The sequence below is a fragment of the Epinephelus fuscoguttatus genome, linkage group LG7 (genome assembly GCF_011397635.1).
Source record: "Epinephelus fuscoguttatus linkage group LG7, E.fuscoguttatus.final_Chr_v1".
NCBI classification, from domain to species: domain Eukaryota; kingdom Metazoa; phylum Chordata; class Actinopteri; order Perciformes; family Serranidae; genus Epinephelus; species Epinephelus fuscoguttatus.
This window is the reverse complement of record NC_064758.1, coordinates 34,001,101-34,020,771: the sequence shown is the minus strand read 5'-3', so window position 1 is coordinate 34,020,771 and position 19,671 is coordinate 34,001,101. Positions and strand designations below refer to the sequence as shown.

The 19,671-nt window shown below is 41.1% G+C and overlaps 1 protein-coding gene across 5 annotated transcripts in view; it reads left to right on the top strand.

The window, feature by feature from the left end:
* LOC125891410 (synaptotagmin-2-like) overlaps positions 1 to 19,510 on the top strand; it is an 88,284-nt gene extending 68,774 nt beyond the window's left edge. For 4 of the 5 annotated variants that reach the window (XM_049580690.1, XM_049580688.1, XM_049580687.1 and 1 more), the window contains 6 exons: positions 5,769 to 5,906; positions 6,070 to 6,237; positions 6,742 to 6,909; positions 9,214 to 9,331; positions 9,662 to 9,795; positions 12,194 to 19,510. In XM_049580690.1, the coding sequence (XP_049436647.1) occupies positions 5,769 to 5,906; positions 6,070 to 6,237; positions 6,742 to 6,909; positions 9,214 to 9,331; positions 9,662 to 9,795; positions 12,194 to 12,409 (942 nt within the window). In that variant the 3' untranslated portion in view covers positions 12,410 to 19,510. The remainder of the gene's footprint in view (positions 1 to 5,768; positions 5,907 to 6,069; positions 6,238 to 6,741; positions 6,910 to 9,213; positions 9,332 to 9,661; positions 9,796 to 12,193) is intronic. The other variant, XM_049580691.1, reaches the window with a different exon arrangement.
* The last annotated feature ends 161 nt before the right edge of the window (positions 19,511 to 19,671 follow it).

Below are 19,671 nucleotides of genomic sequence, written 5' to 3'. Positions count from 1 at the left end.
GCAGAAAGAGCGGTAGGAGAGCCGCTCATGGAGACGGTCCGTCAGCACTGCGTTGATCGTCAGCTATCAGGTGTTGCTGCCTCCCCGACACCACGACCAACGTCACAAATAGACTCTAATTTTGTGGAAAACACTGAATACTCAAAGTAATAAGCTCTGAATCTGAGACAGCGTCACAACCATTTTTGCGATTTTCACTTGCCCCCGCAGTTTAATTCTAAAAACTTCCTGTAAACATTGCAGTTTTTTTGAAAAGTTGTCACGAAATAAGGCATTTCAGGCCACGACAATGTCAAAAACAGCCCGCGTAATCCTGAAGGGACTGATTGTGTAACAGCTGTGGGGCCTACAGTGTAGCTTTGTACTGGAATAGAGGGGAAACACTGATGTAGCATGGCACAGCTAATCCTATAACAGTGGGCCCTGTGTTGCACATTTTATTCCAGTAACAAGTTTCCTGTTTAAGAAGTATCAGATTACACATCATTTGTACAGGCTGTTTAACTCTTGAATGCCTTTCTAACCCAGTCAGTGTGTTCTCCGCAGGTGTTAATTACATTCTTTATCCACCATGATTATTTTTCATTTTTCTCTTTCTTTCTTTTTTGTTTTTTTTTTTGTTATTTAATGTATTTGTCATTAATGTTATTGTTGCTCTTTCTCTCACTTGTGCTTTGGGATTTGAGTGGAAAATGACAGGACTCATATCTATTCAGCCCAACCATTGTTTTCCCCAGTCATTAAAGAGTAATTATGAAAATTAGTAGTTAGCACAATGCTGTTGTTTTGGGGCCTGTAATTATTATTTTTCACACATACGTGATGGATGATTTGACATAGTACAATATGAATATATCCCAAAAAATGTGGAGTTATTTTAAAAACCCGACGGCCCTGCTGCACAAGATATGATTGTGCTAATGAGGAGGCTTCTCTATCTGTCATTTTCCTCGCTCCCCACAGTGTAGCTGACTACATTTGCTGTGATTACACTTCTTTGGTGTCTGCTGTGAGTTCAATCTCTTCCTTTGTCTCTGCTCTCCTCCTTCCTGCTTTGTGTCTTATGTGTGCTCCGTGTATCTTGACTGTGGTGGACTTCTCTGCCTACGGTAGGTCTGATAGCACGCGGCGCCCCTCTCTGGCCGCTCTGAGTAAGCGCAGACCAGGGCAGGGGGGGAGCGGTGGTGGGGGGGTTGGGTGGGCTTGGGCTTGGAGGGGTTGGATTGCAGTGATGATGACAATGAGTGCTATGGCTTCCTTAGTTTTTTGCAAGCTTAGGTGCTGCGGGTGCTTGAGGAATCTATGGGAGCGATTAAGCTGCTTCGCAAAATCCACTGAACTGATATGCCGCACCAACTGCTATGTCTTGAATACCCAGAGATTGCAATTATTTTGGCAAAAAAAACCCCAACAGAACAGAGACGTGTTTAAGTGTCCATGGTTTGAAATGAACATGAAACTCATCCTATGGTTGAGCCTTTGAATGACGAGTGCACTCAGCAACTCACTAGAGATCACTAACATGCATGTGCAAGGGGTAAGCTGGATATTTGTCAAATAATAAGCTGGAACTTTACCTAACTGAGAGCTTTGAGCATGTTTCCACCGTGACAGGCCTCGATTGTGCAACACGACCAAAAAAACGGACACATCACAAACCTCCAGAATTACGCTGACGTGGGTCTGAAATTAACATGCTGCGCCCCCACTTGCGTGCAAACACGCTCCGAGTTCCATGACAGATAAAGCTGTTTGTATCTCTTGACAAAGACCAGCATATTCCCTTGCAGTAGGTACCATTGAATGGCCACAACTTGACTTGAGAGTAACTTTCCTGGATGACCCATGCTGCTGACATACTCGGTGACAAGTCATTGACCTCCTCTCTCCCTGAAGCACTCGGGTCTCACTGAGGAGAAATGGTGGGCCAGAATGTTTGCCCACGCCTCACTTGGCTTTGATTTTAGTCCATCCAAAGTTAAACAATCAACTGGCTGCTTTAACGCACATTTGTCGTAATGAAAACCTTAATATTGGGCTCATGATTCACCCCACTGAGTTCACCAAAGGGCATACATTCAGACAAACCATGTCTTTGTCTTTGAACCCCCACTGGAAGTTTGAGAACGACTAGAAATTCTCAATGTAGCATGATCCCTCCATGGATGTGTACATTTCACTCAGAACACATGAAGAGAAATTTTTGGGTTTGACAAAAATTTGCTGCACAAGTAGTTTTTAGAAAAATTAAAGCATTACTTTTATCTTCAGAAATGATGAGGTAATCCATTTTACATTTGCCGCCAAATAGAAACTTGGATCCTGCATTGTGTGGCCTGGCATGCTTGAATGAAAAGCATTTACCACAATAAAGACAGAGAATGCCACATATAAGGATATTGTGTGAGAATATGTGCGTGAGAGAGGGAGGAAGAGTGTTTAAGCATGCATGAGAGCCTGCATGTAAGCAAACGTGTGTGCGAGTGTGTGTACGGTACAGTATGGTGTGTAGTGAGTGTGATGGTGTGTGTATTATCTGTGTGTGTGCCCTGTTCCTCTTCCAGCTCATCAGTGAGTAGCTGGACCCTCCAGTCTTGCGAAGACATCAGTGTTTTTTCAAGAAGACAGCCATAGGACAGTAGGCCATACTGAGATATTATCCAGCTTCACGCAGAATCAGAAACTTTACTGTAATGTGCATATCAGAGCATATTGCTTTAACACGATTAGTCACGACCGCCTCTAAAGAGATGAGAAACTGAGGAGGCACTGGGTGTGATGTAAAGGCAAGATTTATTTATCTTATTCATCAATCATCTCAGGAGCCATTAAGTATCAGTGAAGTGCTGATTTTTGTTCTAGCATATGATCAAGAGTCACAATAATTCACATTGAAGTATCAGCTGGAAAATCTGGACTCTGTTCGGAATAAATTGCGGAATAATACAGCAATTCAGTTAGCTACAATAATCAGGCCAGAGTACAATAACAGCAGCAAAATCCTATCAGCAATACGAGTGCAAACACATTAATGAAACTTGGGGATGTCAGGAGGCGATAAATGGCACACAGTTAACATTGTCTGGCTGGAAATAAACCTGTTTGTCGAACAGCTTATGGCGTCAGTTTGAGGATATTCGCCTGAAGTTTGAGAGCTTTTCGAGGAAGAGTGTCAGGAATCACTGCGTCAGGAGTTTGATCAAATCACAGCGTTTCCTCAAAGCTCCGTCCTTCAGTTCCTCTCAGGAAGGATGCTCTGATTCTTGTGACAGCTTGTGTTTGAAATGCTGTACACGGGGTGGACAATATAACAAGAATGCCTTGCACTATAGTGCAATGCACTGCAATAGCTCTGCAGTAAAGACTAGTTTGAAGGGCTCACTTTTGTTTCAAGAAGACTGATCTTTATGGTGCCTTTTCTTTTGGGGTAGGGGGTCAAATGTTAATTGTGTTTTAGGCACAACATCTACAAACTATATCAACAACTTGGCTGATAGTTGATTGTTTTTGTTGTTATTTATTCCCCTTTTTGTGCCAGGGAAACAAAGAAATCTTCATTACAAAATGTAACTGAACTAAAAGTCATTCAGTGCTTCACAACACTACCTTTAAAAGAGCACAATTTTAATCATACAAATTTATTACACAACCTTTAATATAACCTTCTTAACCATGAAAAACTTATACTTAAACTTAAAATTCTCCCTCTAATATCTATTTTAAAATACTGAGAAAACATCAAGGGATTTCTCCTTCAATCAGCTGTATCTATTCAAGTTTCCCCACCAAAAAACAAATTTTACAAGATTTGAACACATCATGATATATTTTTCACCTAACACTGATATAATTGAACGTAGCATAATGTAACTCATTGCAACTTTGTAAATTGTAAATGGTAAATGGACTTGCACTTGTATCTCTCCTTTCTAGTCTTCCGACCACTCAAAGCGCTTTTTACACAAAGAGCCACATTCACCCATTCACACACACCTTCAAATAATGGTGGCCGAGACTACCGTACAAGGTGCGACCTGCTGTAGAGCTTTAACACACTCACACTGATGGAACAGCCATCGGGAGCCATATTGGGTTCAGTATCTTGCTCAAGGATACTTGGACATGCGGACTGGAGGAGCCAGGGATCGAACCACTGATCTTCAGATTAGTGGATGACCTGCTGGTAGTTCTGGCCATCGGCTGCAAACAGCTAACTGTAACTGGCTCTCCTCCTGCTGATTTCAACACAGATTTGTTGTGTACAATGTCGGATGAGGGAAACCATAGAGTGCGTTTTTTGAGGCGTCGATAGTGAGTTTACTGTGTCCTTTCGTTCCGAAGAAGTCTCAGGAAGATCTCGGTTCATCCCAAACACGTCTTTTATTGTCCCCAGAATGGGACACGGTTAGTCTTGAACTCTGCTTTTTAGCCCGCTGAAAATTAACGCGACACAACAGAAAAACATCGGCCACTGTCATCTGTAAACTTTATCTTATTACTGATAGACCGGTGGCAGTCCACGAGTTGAATACCAGCCAATACCTCCAATCCATCCATGCCCACATTGTTTCAGGCACGTTCTATTAAGTTAGCTATTTTATTGAAGGCCAGAATCCAATATGACCACGAAGAGAGGCTGAGGGGAAAGTCTGCAAACAGTGGCCTATGTTGGTGAAGCATAAAGGATGAATTGTCATCAAGAAGATAGAGAGATGGATTTGGACCTTAGCTCAAATCTGATAAAGAATCATTAACACATTTCCAAATAGTAGCTGCAAGAGGCTAGTCCCAAAACATGTGTAGAAATGTCCCTGGAGCAATAATAGGACAAAAAGTACAGTTATAGAAAGTAACTAGTCTCATTTTATACTCATAGGCCCCCATAAATAACCTTAAATGAATCATTTGTGCTTTTTTTTTTTTTTAAAGTGTGAACCTTGTGGTGTTTTTAAGAAAACATCCCATAATGTCCTTCAGTCTGCTTACTTGTGACTTTGTCTCATTTTTGCTGATACAGCTTTCTGCTGTGTGGGATATACAGTCACGATTTCTTTAACTTTTTTAACAAGTTAACGTGACTCATTAGGTATGAGTCATATTCAGAATTTGTGTAGCTGCCTGTGTAGCCGCGAGGCATTCCCTTCAGAGGGCCTCAGAGTTCCAGTTATTTTGTCCACCCCCTGTAATATCACATTTACAGGCAGCTATACAAGTCACTTATATTGATTTGGAAAGGCTTAACAATCATGTTTTTAAGAGTGAAAAAGGGAGAACTTCCAGAGGTTTCTGCATGGCTGATGTGTTAGATTGTGGCATACTGTAAGGTGTTCCTGTTTTTCTGTCCACCCCCTGTATATTGACTGTTTTTATCCTGCTGTTTCTCTCTCTGTCTCTCTCCACTCTTTTCACAATAACACAGAGCTCTATTGAAATGGCATTTCTACAACATTTTATAGTCGGAGAGAAACTCCCTACATCTGATTTTAGCAGTTTTTCACACACCTGTAATGCCCCTGAAAGAAAAAAAAAACAGCAAATGGTGTCACCCAAGAAATAGTGAAATCAAGTCAGGTTGCAACCGTGGCCATCGATGAACAGATTGCACTAGTAACACCGGGGTGAGCGGGGGTAAGTGGCAGGTAGGTGCTGTGGCTAACCCGACTGCTGATGCCCGAGGTTTAGTGTTCAGCACAGCCGCCACCTCGGAAACGCCCTCTCACTCTTCCTTTCCTCTGCTGCCTGCCCCCCCTTCCTCTCTGTCTGTGCAGAAACAACAGGATGATGATGATGAAGAAGATGATGTCGAACCCGGACTGACTGGAGACGAGAAAGAGGAGGAAGTAAAGGAGAAAGAAAAGCTCGGGAAGCTGCAGTACTCCATTGATTATGACTTCCAGGAGAACAAGGCGAGCGGTTGTTTGTTTTTCATTTTCTTGTCCAAATGAGGAGCCTTTGGCCTGTTTTTTCACGGTTGATTATCAAAAAAGAAAAACAGCATCAAGGACAAGGTGAGCTGAGGAAATGCTCGCTGACTTCTAATCACATACTTCCTCTCTCCTGCCTCCCCAGCTGACTGTGGGAATCCTGCAAGCGGCTGATCTCCTCTCCATGGACAGCGGTGGCACCTCCGACCCCTACGTCAAGGTCTTCGTCCTCCCTGATAAGAAGAAGAAGTTTGACACAAAGGTTCACAAGAAAACACTCAATCCTGTCTTCAATGAGACCTTTACCTTCAAGGTAAGCTGAAACAGCTCGTGGTCACCCTTTACTTATTACTTATTAAAACAACATGAACCCCAAGCTGTTTGATTCGTGGACAGGTCCTGGTAAAGGTGGAATTCTCCTCCTGTCTTTCTCTGCGTCGGTGACCGCTTAGCAGCTGCTTAGAATCTGATTTCTTTTTCTCATACACCTCTGGCCAGCAGTGATAAAAAAGCAGCAGACATATTGAAGGTGTCTGACAAGGAGAATGTGGCACAGAATCAAATTAAAGGAGAGGGCCACCTCTGGTGCACCTCACCTGCTGCTGACACAGCTCTATGAAAACAATTCCAAAACCTTTTCCTTGTCAAAGTCAGACGGGTTCTGCTGAGGCTGCATGTTTTTAAGTCAGGCCATTTTGAGCTCCAGGCCAAAGTCACAACCCGTAATGCTCTGTAGTTCTGATCTGACTCACACTGTAAGTCTGAGATGTGTCCAAAAACCCTTTAAAATTGAATGGGATTACCTTCTGTCTTCTAGATTCCATTCCAAGAGATGGGAGGAAAGACTCTGGTAATGTCAGTGTATGACTTTGATCGCTTCTCTAAGCATGATGTCATCGGAGAGATTAAAATACCCATGAACACCCTTGACCTGGCGAAGCCAATTGAGGAGTGGAGAGACCTGGACAGCGCAGATCAAGAAGAGGTAAGAGTCATGAAGTAGCAGAGTGTTGTATTAGTTTTACTACACTGCTGTTTATGTCCATTACTTCCAATGATGTATGACGTAGAGACGCATGTTCTAAAGGCAATATCGATTCTAATAAGAATTTTGTAATCACTAAGATTTTCACTTAAAGGTCTAGTATGGAGGATACGGTGGCATCTAGTGGTGAGGTTACAGATTGCAACCAACTGAGAACTACGCTGAACAGCACAAAAATGCCAATCTATCTATAGCTAGTGTTTGGTTTGTCTGTTCTGGGCTACTGGAACAACATGGCAGACTCCGTGAACGAGGACCTGCTCCGTATGAAGATATACACAGTTCGCATATAAACCATTTTAAGGTGACGGACAAAATAACAGCCCTTAGTTTCAGGTGATTTTAAGTGTTGTTGACAAAAACATAGTTGTGAATATTATATACTATTCCTGCCTTTACATCCCCTTAAATCCTACTCACTGGACCTTTAAATAAATGTCTGTTAATTCACTGTCTGTTGCTGAATGAGATAACGTAATGATGATTGAATTTATGGCCCACTGATACGAGCCCTTGCCTTTGCATTGTTACATACTGCACAACTGTTTTCATCACGCAGTAGGGGTTAGTCCATCAGAGAGGGAAGGTGGCGCTAACGCAACAGACTCGCTCTTCAACTGTGTGAAGCTGCATACTGTTTTTTTCCGGCCTCCGCTAGCATTGCAAGTAGACACTTAGTATGGCCAAACAAACAAAGAAGAGAATCTCAGAAGACAATCATTAACTTTATTTGTCCCCAGTTGAGTTATTGGTTGTCGGCAGGGGGATGCATACATTTCAAAACAAAGTAATACTTTGCACATCAGACGAGAAGAACAAAACTTGGAGAAAAGACTCACACGCACACTGCCTAACTTGCAAAAATATTTCTTCTCTACAAGGGTGCATACATTTAGCACACATAAAACACAGGACATAATACAACAAACACTAAGACCAATAAACATAACTACATGACATCTGTAACATATAACAGTTATTCCCCTTTTGCTTTCATATGCACTAGTGACCTCAAAGACGGTGGCGTGGCCCAGGTGTCAACTGCCAGCTAGCTGATGTCACACAGGTGACACTGTTTGGATCACTGTGAAGGCAGATCCAAAAAACGCAACTGCGGTTACCATTTTTTCTTTCAGTGCTGCCAAAAAGAATATGACTGAGATCTCTGAGACTGATCATGGAGATTGTAACTCAAAGGAGGCAATAATTCATATTTTTCAATGTCAAAGAGGTCACTTGAGTGATGAACCAGCAGGGAATTATCACCTGAATCTGCGCTATTGTGAGTTTCAGCTCATGATTGAGCTGCCCAGCCCACAAGTTTACTGTTCTGGTTCACTTTCACTGTTCTTATAGTGTTGCATAACAGCAGGTAGCTCTTAAAAGTAATGTGCACTACTTGCTGAGCACCAAATAGCAGGCAGACACAGACTAGCGGGTGAACACAGTGGAGCATTTTGCAGCTAAAGATTCCCCCAGGAGCTGATGAGACGAGAAAACGACAAGACCACACAACAGTGCTTGAAGAGGGTGGACTTAAATTGACCGGGTGGATGGAAACACGACTCCAAAATAATGATAATGTTGATGTGTAGCTGTGTAAATAACAAGCGAATATCAGCCGATATTATCCAGTAGAAGTCTCTTTGCAAACTGTAATCATGATGCAACTTGTAAAAGAGGTTTTAAACACACTGAAATACATTTTCTCAGACTCTCAGCAAAAACACTTTATTTCATACAGAGCAACCTGAACAGCTTACTCAACTGATGACATAATACAAAAATAACCACAGGCACAAGGTGGCAACTTCGTCTGGTGCAATTCAGAACGCTGAAGGACACACTTTTGTTTTCCAAAGCGACAGCACTGCATCCTCTGTAGCCATGCAGCCAGTAATGTGGTGTTTTTACCATTAAGCTGCACCAGAATATGAAAATCAATCAGTGAACCCTCCCCAGAGCCACCTTAAGAAGGAATAATCACTCTGCAGTTGCTTGCGGTCTCAGATATTTTATTAACTTTGAAAAGGCCAATGAGATGTACTTAAGAAAAACAGTAATTCCTGCTGCTAAAACAGAAGCGATGGCAGCAGGAATTATTTGCACTGACAGTGTAAATTTAAAATGTGACTCCAAAGGGAGAGTTTGTGTGTTTGTGTGTTGTATCGTGCATCAGGGAGAAGGCATAAATTCTGCGTCAGCCCTGCTTTAACTTTCTCTCCCCCTCCCTCCCCCTCACAGCCAGAGAAGCTGGGTGACATTTGCATCTCTCTGCGTTACGTCCCCACTGCTGGCAAACTTACCATCTGTATCCTGGAGGCCAAGAACCTGAAGAAAATGGACGTGGGTGGACTGTCAGGTATATCAGCAGAACTGAGCATCAGATGTTGCGTTTTATTATCACATTATCACACATTTGACTAAAAATACATCATCTTAATGTGAAACATGGATGCTTGCAGTGGGACTGCAGCGTATACAGGAACGTGCCTGTGAGCACAGCCATTAGGTCGGTTCTGCTCTGCTCACGTGCTGACGCTGCAGTGCTTACCATGCACCAGCTCTCGCTCCCCCTCTGGCTTCAGCATTGGCCCCATCTGTTGGTGCATCACAGCACTGCAACCCAAACATGCATGTGCAAGGCATTTTTTTTCTTTTAATCACGATTTTGCCCTCTTCCTGTTCTCAGATCCCTACGTGAAAATTAACCTGCTGCAGAACGGAAAGAGGCTGAAGAAGAAGAAGACGACGGTGAAGAAGAACACTTTGAATCCGTACTACAATGAGTCCTTCAGCTTTGAGATTCCTCTTGAGCAAATGCAGGTAAGGATTTAGACTCTCTTATTAAAATCATTTAGGATCTATCAGGAGTGGAGATAGGACCACAGAATCTGACAGGGATAAAAGTGCTTTTCTGAAGGACGTACTGGTGTGAAAAAACACTGCATACAATTAAACATAGTTACTAGAAGAACTAGTAGAAAGATAAATGTTTACTTAGATTGGTATCAATGAGCCCTACCAAGCAATCTGTCATCAGACAGAGAAAAATACATCTATTGTTGGGAAGCATTTATATGGACACAGATATTACCTGTACCTGCTGTCTGCTATATTGTTTTATGTGAACATGTCTGATAACACTTAGGCCACAGATGGTGTCTTTCAGATAATGCTGAAGATGGGAACACACCTGTATATTTGAACACTGTCTGTTGAATTGTCATTTCATCATCTTCTAATTAAATAACTGGTAAAGTGCATGTGAGAATTCATTAGCAGTAAAAGGCTCAGTTAAATACACTCTTGTGTTTTAGTGCTTCAGCCATGGGTTGTATAAAAGAGGTGGTTGTAGCCTCAGGGTCTGTAAATCGCCCCAAATCTGCAGTCTTCCTAATGGCCAGCAGGAGGCGACCGCACCGGTTGCAAATCAGACATCTGGTTGTAAAGAAGTCAATGAGAAAATCACCCTAATTCTCACTTGATTGATTATCTCCATAAATATATAGCCAACCAGTTTATGGTCTCAATTGCTAGCTTCAAGTGTAGGCTGTGTAAAATAATGGATGTTGTTGCTGTGACATCACACGTTAGTTTGTTAACTCCCATTTTGAAGCCTTGAGCTTGACATTTTGGCCATTGCCAACTTGACAAGTAACCAGAAGTGGATGAGAGGATGGAGACAGTGCTAACGCTAGCTGCTTAGTTAGCACATTGTATTTACAGCCATGGTTAACTGTGATAATACTAATGCTAATGCTAATTTTTGCTAGCGAAAAACATGCTTAAAACCATATTGAAAAATCTACACTATATTTAATATTATATTCCTAAAAAAAAAAAGAGGGTCCTTTAGCCCATGCAACACTAAACAAGACTTTTTTTGCAACAAAAGCATTACAGTTAATTTTCATGATGCAACTTTGCATGGCGTAACCAGTTGTAGCCAGGTCGCTGGGATATGTATTCGTGCATAGTTTCCTCAGGTTCTCAGTAATAAACACCCCTCACTCCTCAAAGCTCCACTCTCTCATCCAATTATGGTCACCTCTGGCTCCAAACAACCAAGATGGTGACAGCTAAAATGCCAAACTGGAGGCATCAAAACAGTGGGAGGACGTCACAGTGGTTACATTCACTTCTTTTATTCAGTCTGTGGCTACAGCTGTATTTTGTCTTGTATGATCAGTAGTTTATGGTGGTAAATGTCAGGGAATGGAAGACAGAAAGTGCTGTGTACAGTTTGCGGACTATTGTCACCATATTTAGCTTTTAAAGGAATAGTTTGACGTATTGGGAAATATGGTTATTCACTGTCCTGCAGAGAGTTAGATCAGAAGATTGCTACCACTCTCATGTCTGGTAAATATAATGCTACAGCCAGCTAGCTTAGCTTTAAGTCTTGACATCTTGCCATCACTGTGAGGTTGCCAGGCAACCAGCGGAGACTGTAGGAAGTTACTGCTCCTGGCAGAGAAAAATTCAGGCACATGTTCTCCTGTTCACCAAAACTTGTTTACATCAAACAAACCAGACATAATGTTTTTAGTGAGCTTTAAAGGCCTGACTAACTGACTGCTGTACAGTAGAACCTGACTGTACAGACATGAGAGTGGTATCAAACTTCTCATCAACTCTCGGCAAGAAATCAAATAAGCGTATTTCCCAAAATGTCAAAATATTCCTTTAAACAAGGGGTGTCAGACATATGGCCTGAGGGCCAAAAGCGGCCTACCAAAGGGTCCGATCTGGCCCACTAGATGACTTTGCGCACCTAATACTGAAGCAGTTGTGAAGGCTAAGAGGTGCAGCTTTCAAAAGTTAAATGAGCCCACTTCATGTAAAATGCTGCTTTAGTGTCTTTTCCACCCTGATCATAATATAGTTGTCTGAAAAAACAATAAATACGTACTGTGGTCATATTTAAAGATATTGAACATTGTGCAAAATATTGTCAACTAGCAGCTTCAGTTTAGATGCTGAACATTTTGGGATTCCACATAAATGGTGGTAAGTCCCATTCCCCTCCACCCAACCAGAGAAACCCCTGTGCTGACACGAGCCATCGCAATAGGACCAGTAGGCAGCCAAAAACAGGGCATTATGCTCAATCAGCTGCACCACTAGCCTCTTTAAAAGTATTTGAGTAAAACTCTGCACCCCTCACATCAGTGTAATACTCGTGGCATTCTGAACCTTGTTGTAATGCTTTCTCTCCCAGAAAATCATAGCTGTGATCACAGTGCTGGATTATGACAAGATTGGCAAGAACGATGCCATTGGGAAGATCTTGGTGGGAAGCAAGTGCACGGGGGCCGGGCTGAAACACTGGTCCGACATGCTGGCCAACCCCCGCCGCCCCATCGCCCAGTGGCATCCACTGCAGCCAGAGGAGGAGGTGGATGCTGCCATCGCAGCCCTGAATGCCAAGAAGTAAACTCCCCCCTGAACACATCGTCCCCACCTCCACCTTACCTTACCCGTGCATTTCCCCCAACCATTTCCCCCCAGGCCCCACATATCTGTGTATATTCCAGAAGAACACCCCAACTGTACATCTGCTCCCTCCAAACCCCACGTCCTCCCCTTCCTCCTCCTCCTCTTCCTCTGCCGCCACCTGTCAAAAGATCCATAGATACCATTCAACATGATGGGAAATATAGTTTAAAAAAAAGCATCATGTTATATGAAATCATGTCATTGAAAAAAGAAGACAAGTTACAGGATGGACAGATACTCCGTTGATTTCCTTTAGATCTATTTTTGTATTGGGGTTGTGGTTCCATTAATAAGAATACAGAGTAGACTACGAAGAACAGTACGAGTGCTATATGGGAATCTGGTGATAGAGGGGATAAAACATACATTCACTCATATTGTACTTCTCACCCCTTCCCTTTAGTGACACAGTTTGCTTAGAATAGTGCTTAATAATAAAATGCTTTATACTGCCATATGATAGAGAAATAACACAAGCAGGTCCATTCCTTAGGTGTATTGTGCACCATGTTCCACACCTGCCAGTTATCATACTAGATGATTCTGTTCGTTTGAAGTACATTCCTAGAGTTGGGTAGCGCGTAGGGATAGGCATATATCCGGTTACCCACAAACACACTGCCTTTTTTGATTAGTTAACCTTCCACCCATCGTCTCAGGAAAACTGAGAGGAAACTGAATCTCCATGCCTTTTTTTCTAAACGGGTTGTTATTATTCCTCCACTTGATGAGAATAAAACGTCGGATTCAAGCGCTTGTTCATTTTCCCGGCGACGTAAGGCTCACGACTAGTGTTAGCTTGTCCGTGAAATGGTACGTTAGGGAAGAGGGAGTGGTGGATTTTTCAGTTAATAGGGGTATTTGTGTATTTTTTTGTTTTTAACTGTGCAAAAAGGCTGCGTTTGTCATTTAAATAAGAAAAAAAGCAAGGAAAAATCAGAGTGGGTACAACAGAGACTGATTCCAACCACCAATGACATGATATTTACAAGGTGTCGATTACTGCCTGCAGTCTACCACCTCCCCTCCCAACGCCTCTGATTCTGTATCTCACTTGTTCAGTGCTACTGCCATTAGTCATGGACTTGACACAAGGGTTTTACTTCAAAGGAATCCCTATAACCGTCTTACAGTCATAAAGGAGACAAGCCTTCAAAGTAACAAAATAAGCAATTTTCAACTACCAGGGACGCCTTCCAGTTAGCGGTGTTGTTCTCTTCATTTCCTTATTTTTTCTATCTCTTGTTTCCTTTGTTTTATTTTATTTAACTTCACTTTTATTCCTCAAGCACCTTAAATCCAAATGTTGCGTTCAAGTACCCTCAGAAACCAGAGCTTTAATTTTTTATGTTCATGATAACTGCTGGTTTTAAGAAGAAAAAAAAGAGCAAGGGACTTTTTTTAAGTTGTTATTGTTGCTTTGTTTCGGCTCAGCTTTTTTCTGTATGTGTTTCTTTGATTGTTTGAATATTACATTTCTCACTTGATCGCAAGGATATGGTCTGGAAGAAGGCACTGATCCATGTGTATTTTATACACAGCTTACCAAACTGTTGAATTTAATTGCACTACTGGGTATTATTCTGTTCTGTGGTAATTTGACACTGTTCTTTGATCTGTGTAGTTTTTTTTTTAATGATAAAATGTTGTGAGATTGAATTTTTCTGTGGCACGCCAGACAGGTCTCCTCATATTTAAAGAAAAAACTGAAAAAGAAAAAAAAAGAAACGGACTCCTCTGATAAAGCAAAGAGACACATTACAATCTAATGCTGCTCCCTGGCTCCTTCACGGAAACTAATTGGTTCAGCACATTTTTCCAAATTAACATTCTGTTGAAGAGAAATTGTGACAAAATCCAAATTGACCAAAACTCATTAGCCCTGATTAAATTGGAGAATGCCAGATTATTAATTAAATTCCTGAGATGCGTCGGGGTGCTTGGGTCCAGGTACGCCTGTGTTTGGGTCTAGTTATGAATTAAAAAAGCAAAAACTACCCGTTGACCGTGTGCAAGAACATGCAAAGTCAATGTAAATCAAATGTAGACCACCTTTTTTGGAATTTAATGAATGTTGGCTCTTGTATCTTTCTCTGTTGGAAACTTTTAAGTCTTTATTTTTTTATAACCGACATACCATGTTCAGATTTCCGTTTATCATCCCACATTATCTTTTTTCCTCCGTTGACGAAGCAGCACTAAAGAAAAGGCAACATGGAAGCAATCAAGCAACCCATCGGTGTGTAGTTTTGCCTATATACATAGTTCATACACGTTGATACTGCATGTTTATACAAAATACTGTACATAGGAGCATGTTTTAGAGACGAAGCAAAAATATCTCGTGTACGTAAATGGGTGTCATTTGTCATTTTAATAACACAAACGAAAGGGGAAAAAAAGATGCACTGTATATTTTCTAAATGAAACAAATGTGTATTTATTTTCCATGAGGGTCATTGGAGAGAATGTCATACAAATATTAGAGTACTATTACTAATAAGAACCTTTCCACGCCTGAAATTCTTAAGCAAGTGTGTCGTCCAGTACTGTGTGTGAGTTCATGTAGGATGAAAATGTAGCCGCATGCTTGCTATATAATTCCTTGTGATCAGAGTTTTTTTATTTGACACCATTTATCTTCCATGTGTTTTGTTTTTTAAGCACTTATCTGAAGGCCAATGTGTGACTTTCTTTATTTTGTTGCTATTGCTTTTTTTTTTTTTTTTTTTTTTAAACAAAAGAAAAACATGTTTTAAATTTTTAATGTTTGGGATGTCGGGGTCTCCAAGTCTGTAAGATGACTATTTTCTAATAACAGATTTGGCACAGTTTTATTCTGAAATAACTCGAAAAAGACTGAATAATTCTGCAATCTGTAGGTGGATTGTAGGAGTTGTTATTTGTGCCAGTAGTGAAGTCTGTTGGATCATATCTTTGTATGAAACGCATTTCCAAGGGCCAAAAGATGAATAATTCCCATTCCAGTGAACACAAAACGACTTGGAATCCCTTCTTCTCCTTTCTTTCTTTACTTGGAAGTTTTTATTTTTCACTTCTACAGTATTTAAATGACCTGAAACCCTTCACGGCTGTGTCTCTTTTACTGTGTTTATTATACAATACGTGTACGTGTATACAAGATAAATGAATAAGATAAAACTAAAGCCATAAAACTCAAGCACTAACTCTTTTAGAGCTCAGCTGAGTAGCTAGAGTTTATTTATGATGAAGAAAAAAAAATATCTGACATGTCTTCATTTTCCTTGGCCAGTGTTTCTCTCTTTTACATTCCGTTCAGAGGTCTTTGTTCATCAAGAGGGCAAAATCCACTTTTCTGTATATGTGAGCTTTGAGAACAGTTGTGAGTTTAGTAGAGTGAGTGTGTCTTTTTCTACTTTCAGAGCTGTCGATGTCCTTGTTTCATAGAGGTAGCTGATTTTACAGTATTGTGATTAGTAACGTATATGCCTTGTTTTGATAGTATAAATAATAGGAACAATATCACAATAGGTTCTCAATAATACTGCTAAAATTATATATATACTATATATATATAGATATATATGAGAGTGTGTTCTCTTCTTGGGCTGAGTGCAATTTATGAACCAAACTGGGTCACTCTTCAAGTTTCTCTTCCTCCGGTTTTGCAGCAGAATGTACTCGTACAATCAATAACACACTGCTAATACTGGTTTGTGTTGGCTCGTTTAGTGTATCGCTCAGCGACAAAACAACAACAACAACAGATGATCCAAAAATATCAAAGCAAAAAGAGAAACTTAAAAACAGTGGAACCCAAGTTTTAGGCCTGAATCCCTCCCATAGAACTATGCATAAAGTTATGATTTCCACAAACACATGGAGAAAAAAGTGTATGAAAATATAGAAATATATATAATGTCATTATAGGAGTAGTTCTAACTTTTTGGGGAGTCGTTTATTTGGTTCCTTGCAGAGAGATGAGAGGATGGATACCACTCTATGTGTGTGCTAAATATGAAGCTGGAGCCTGAAGACAGTTAGCTTAGCTTAGCATAAAGACTTACTAATAACACCCGCTCAGATGGGCGTGGTTTTGCAGGATGTAGCCGTGCATACCTCGGAAAGCTCCGTGACTTGCTCAGCACTGGCTCTGAGTACATGTTCATACTTTATATGACAGCCTGTGTGCACCTATAATTTGATGTACATCAGGTAGGAAGGCATACAGATGCATATATTTGGTATATTTGGTCTCATTGTGACCAGATACTACATTGATAAAGAAATAAAGACCCCCATCTGAGTACATTTTTGTTGTTGGACATAATTTAGTCCATCTATGCGGAAATATATTTCATCATTATTTAGTTGTACATATTTCCCAGTATAACCTCACGATGGTCAACTTGAGAAATTATCAGTGGTTAGCTAAAAGTCATTTGAAAATCTGTGGGGATGTCATCTAGTTGCAGTTGTAGCCATGCTTAAGTTTCAAATTACAGCTGTACAAGTGCGAGGTCTCCTGTAGGTTTAATCTTGGGAAAAAGATTAGGTTACAAACATCTTTTTGGTTATGGTTTTGCTAGTTTATCCAACAAGTGACGAGACAACCCAATGCGAGCCGATGAGAGTACGCATCAGGCATACAAATGTCTGTCTAATGCAGGACATAAGACACCGCCCCCAGGTGAAACCCTAGGTGCGTTCTGAGTCACTGCCCTTAAAAACTCGGAACTGTTGCATGCAGTATGCACACAATTGGGACATACTACTTTCTCATAGGTTTACATTACGCCCTGAACTTTGACCCTCTTTCTCGTTTATCCGTTACCATGGTGATAAAAAAAACCATCCCATTCATCAAGCTCGTCAGGGACAGAGGTAACCCCAAGAGCTCTGCTGTTGTGACCTTGCAATGTATGTAGTTTTAATCTCTAAATTAGAGCTGCATACATTGTAGATTCTCACATATAGTCAGATTATGCATTTCTTATTCTTTATCTTAATAGTTATGTCCTTTTGTTGTTGGTAAGTTAAGAATTAATATTCCTAGTATTACCCTTTGACTGGTCATCAGTCACTTGAATGCGCGGTCACCCGTCGTTGCAGCTTCTTACAGCTGTCAGTCAGCTGTCAGCGAGCTGTCACACACTCATCTATGATGCATCTTTTGCTGTGCAGAGGACTGTGCTTCAGAACAGCCAGAAAAGCATGCTGGCTTGCATACTGCAAAATGCGACCAGATTTAGCAGAACATCCTGGTATTTTTGGCACACTGCATTTGACAGACTATGTATTGGGACATTCTAAATCTTTCTCTGGCATCCTATATAATATGGTCGAATGGGTATTGGAATGCACAGTCTGTATTTTTAGGGAGTCCTGTGGGGAAATAGCAAGCCTGGCTCTGTCTGTATTTGTGTTAAGCTAAGCTAACCGTCTCCTGGCTCCAGCTCCATGCTTAAAGGACACATAAGGCTGGTATCTCAGCTAACTCTTGCCAAGAAAGTGAATTTGCTTATTTCACAAAAATGTTGAACTATTCCCTTAAGTTGACCTCAGTTGCTGAGTTTTCTCTGAGGTAAACGCTAAACTGCCATCTATTTATCTATCTATCTATCTATCTATCTATCCTGACAACAATCGTCAACGTGTTGTGCGACGCCGCACATCGTCTAATGCAATATTATATTTATCCGCTGTCCCATTAATGCTACTGACTGTGACCAAATGATGCACTGAGCACAATTCAAACACACAAAAATCACAGAATACTGCCAGGACCTGATCACAGTTGCCTGCATTTGTCAACACTGTTTGAATCTACAAAGCCAAAACTATTCACGCAGAGGCCAACAGAACACATCAGACGATGAGGCAAATGTGATTACGGGTCAATTTATAGCACATTTAGGAGATTTATTTCCTTTTTACTGCCGCACTACGGTCACACGACATCTAAGTTCTATGGGGGACAGAGACTGGGAGCTGTGTGTGTGCTTGTGTATGTGGGATAAACAGGTGGAGTGTAGGCCCTTTAGCAGACATGGTGCAAAACCACAGCACTAGAATATATAAATACAATATACAGTACAGGTCTGCATGCATGGGACACATTACTCATTCCTAAATGTACATTTCTGTGTATATGACCGTAATACTCAAACAATCCTAGTTTTAAGTATTCCGTTCTGTTGATAGCTGTGTAGATGTACCTTATGCACAACTGCGTCTGAAACTGTGAGCGCTTTCAGCTCTGCAGAGACAGTTTTAGAGCACCGTTTGTTCACACAACCAGTTGGGTTTTTATTTTTGTTTGTTTCTGTGAACAAACGCCGGGATTTAAAAAGGGAAACCATCCAAAGTTCAGTAGATCATTTACCACCCTGTCAAAAATGTGTTGAGAAGCCTCTCAGCGGGTAAAGACACCACTTTGAAACATGCTGTCTTGTCTCCTCTATTACTCGCTGTATTTCTTCTTTGTATTCTTGTGCACATGTGTAATCACTCCTTCTGTCTTTATTTGTTTTTCGTGATGTGTACTTCTAATGTAGAATGTAGGACTGTGTTTGAATCAATGCCAGAGTCACGTTTGCTTTCTGTTTGTGTCTTTGTCCTGTTTACGTGTAACCAGCTATGTACCATCAGTGTCATTATGCTGAATAGGAAGCAGGCTCGTTGATTTCCTCCACTGAATCTGCTTTTGCTGAGCGTAAAGAATGCCGGCCTTCATGTTTACAACATGGACATACCGTATACTGCCAAACATGCAGGACCGTACCAACCCCCCCCCCCCACCTCTTGAGCGCTTAGTCCTCCACCTCTCATCCCTGATGCAACTGTACTCTCAAGACTCTTCTTTTTTTCCACCTCTTTCTCTTCTTCATCATCTTTTAAAGCGTCGGAGGACAGTCAGGTTGTGTCCTCTAGCTGTGTTTCTTCGTGTCTAGTGTCGTGGTGCGCGTGTTCATGTCAGTACTTGTGCCTACTGTGGATCGCATGCTTTAGCCCTTGACTGGACACAAACGTTGCTCACAAACTCCTCTTGACCCTTATGTGGACAAACGTTGGGGATCCTTATAAAGTTATCAAGGGAACCAAATAACTTATTACAAATTTATCATATGTGTTACCAGTTCTGTAAAAAAAAGTCAAATAGGAAATAAAGGCCTTTTAATTACCATGACTTGTTTGTGTTTAATATGCAGAGCGTTC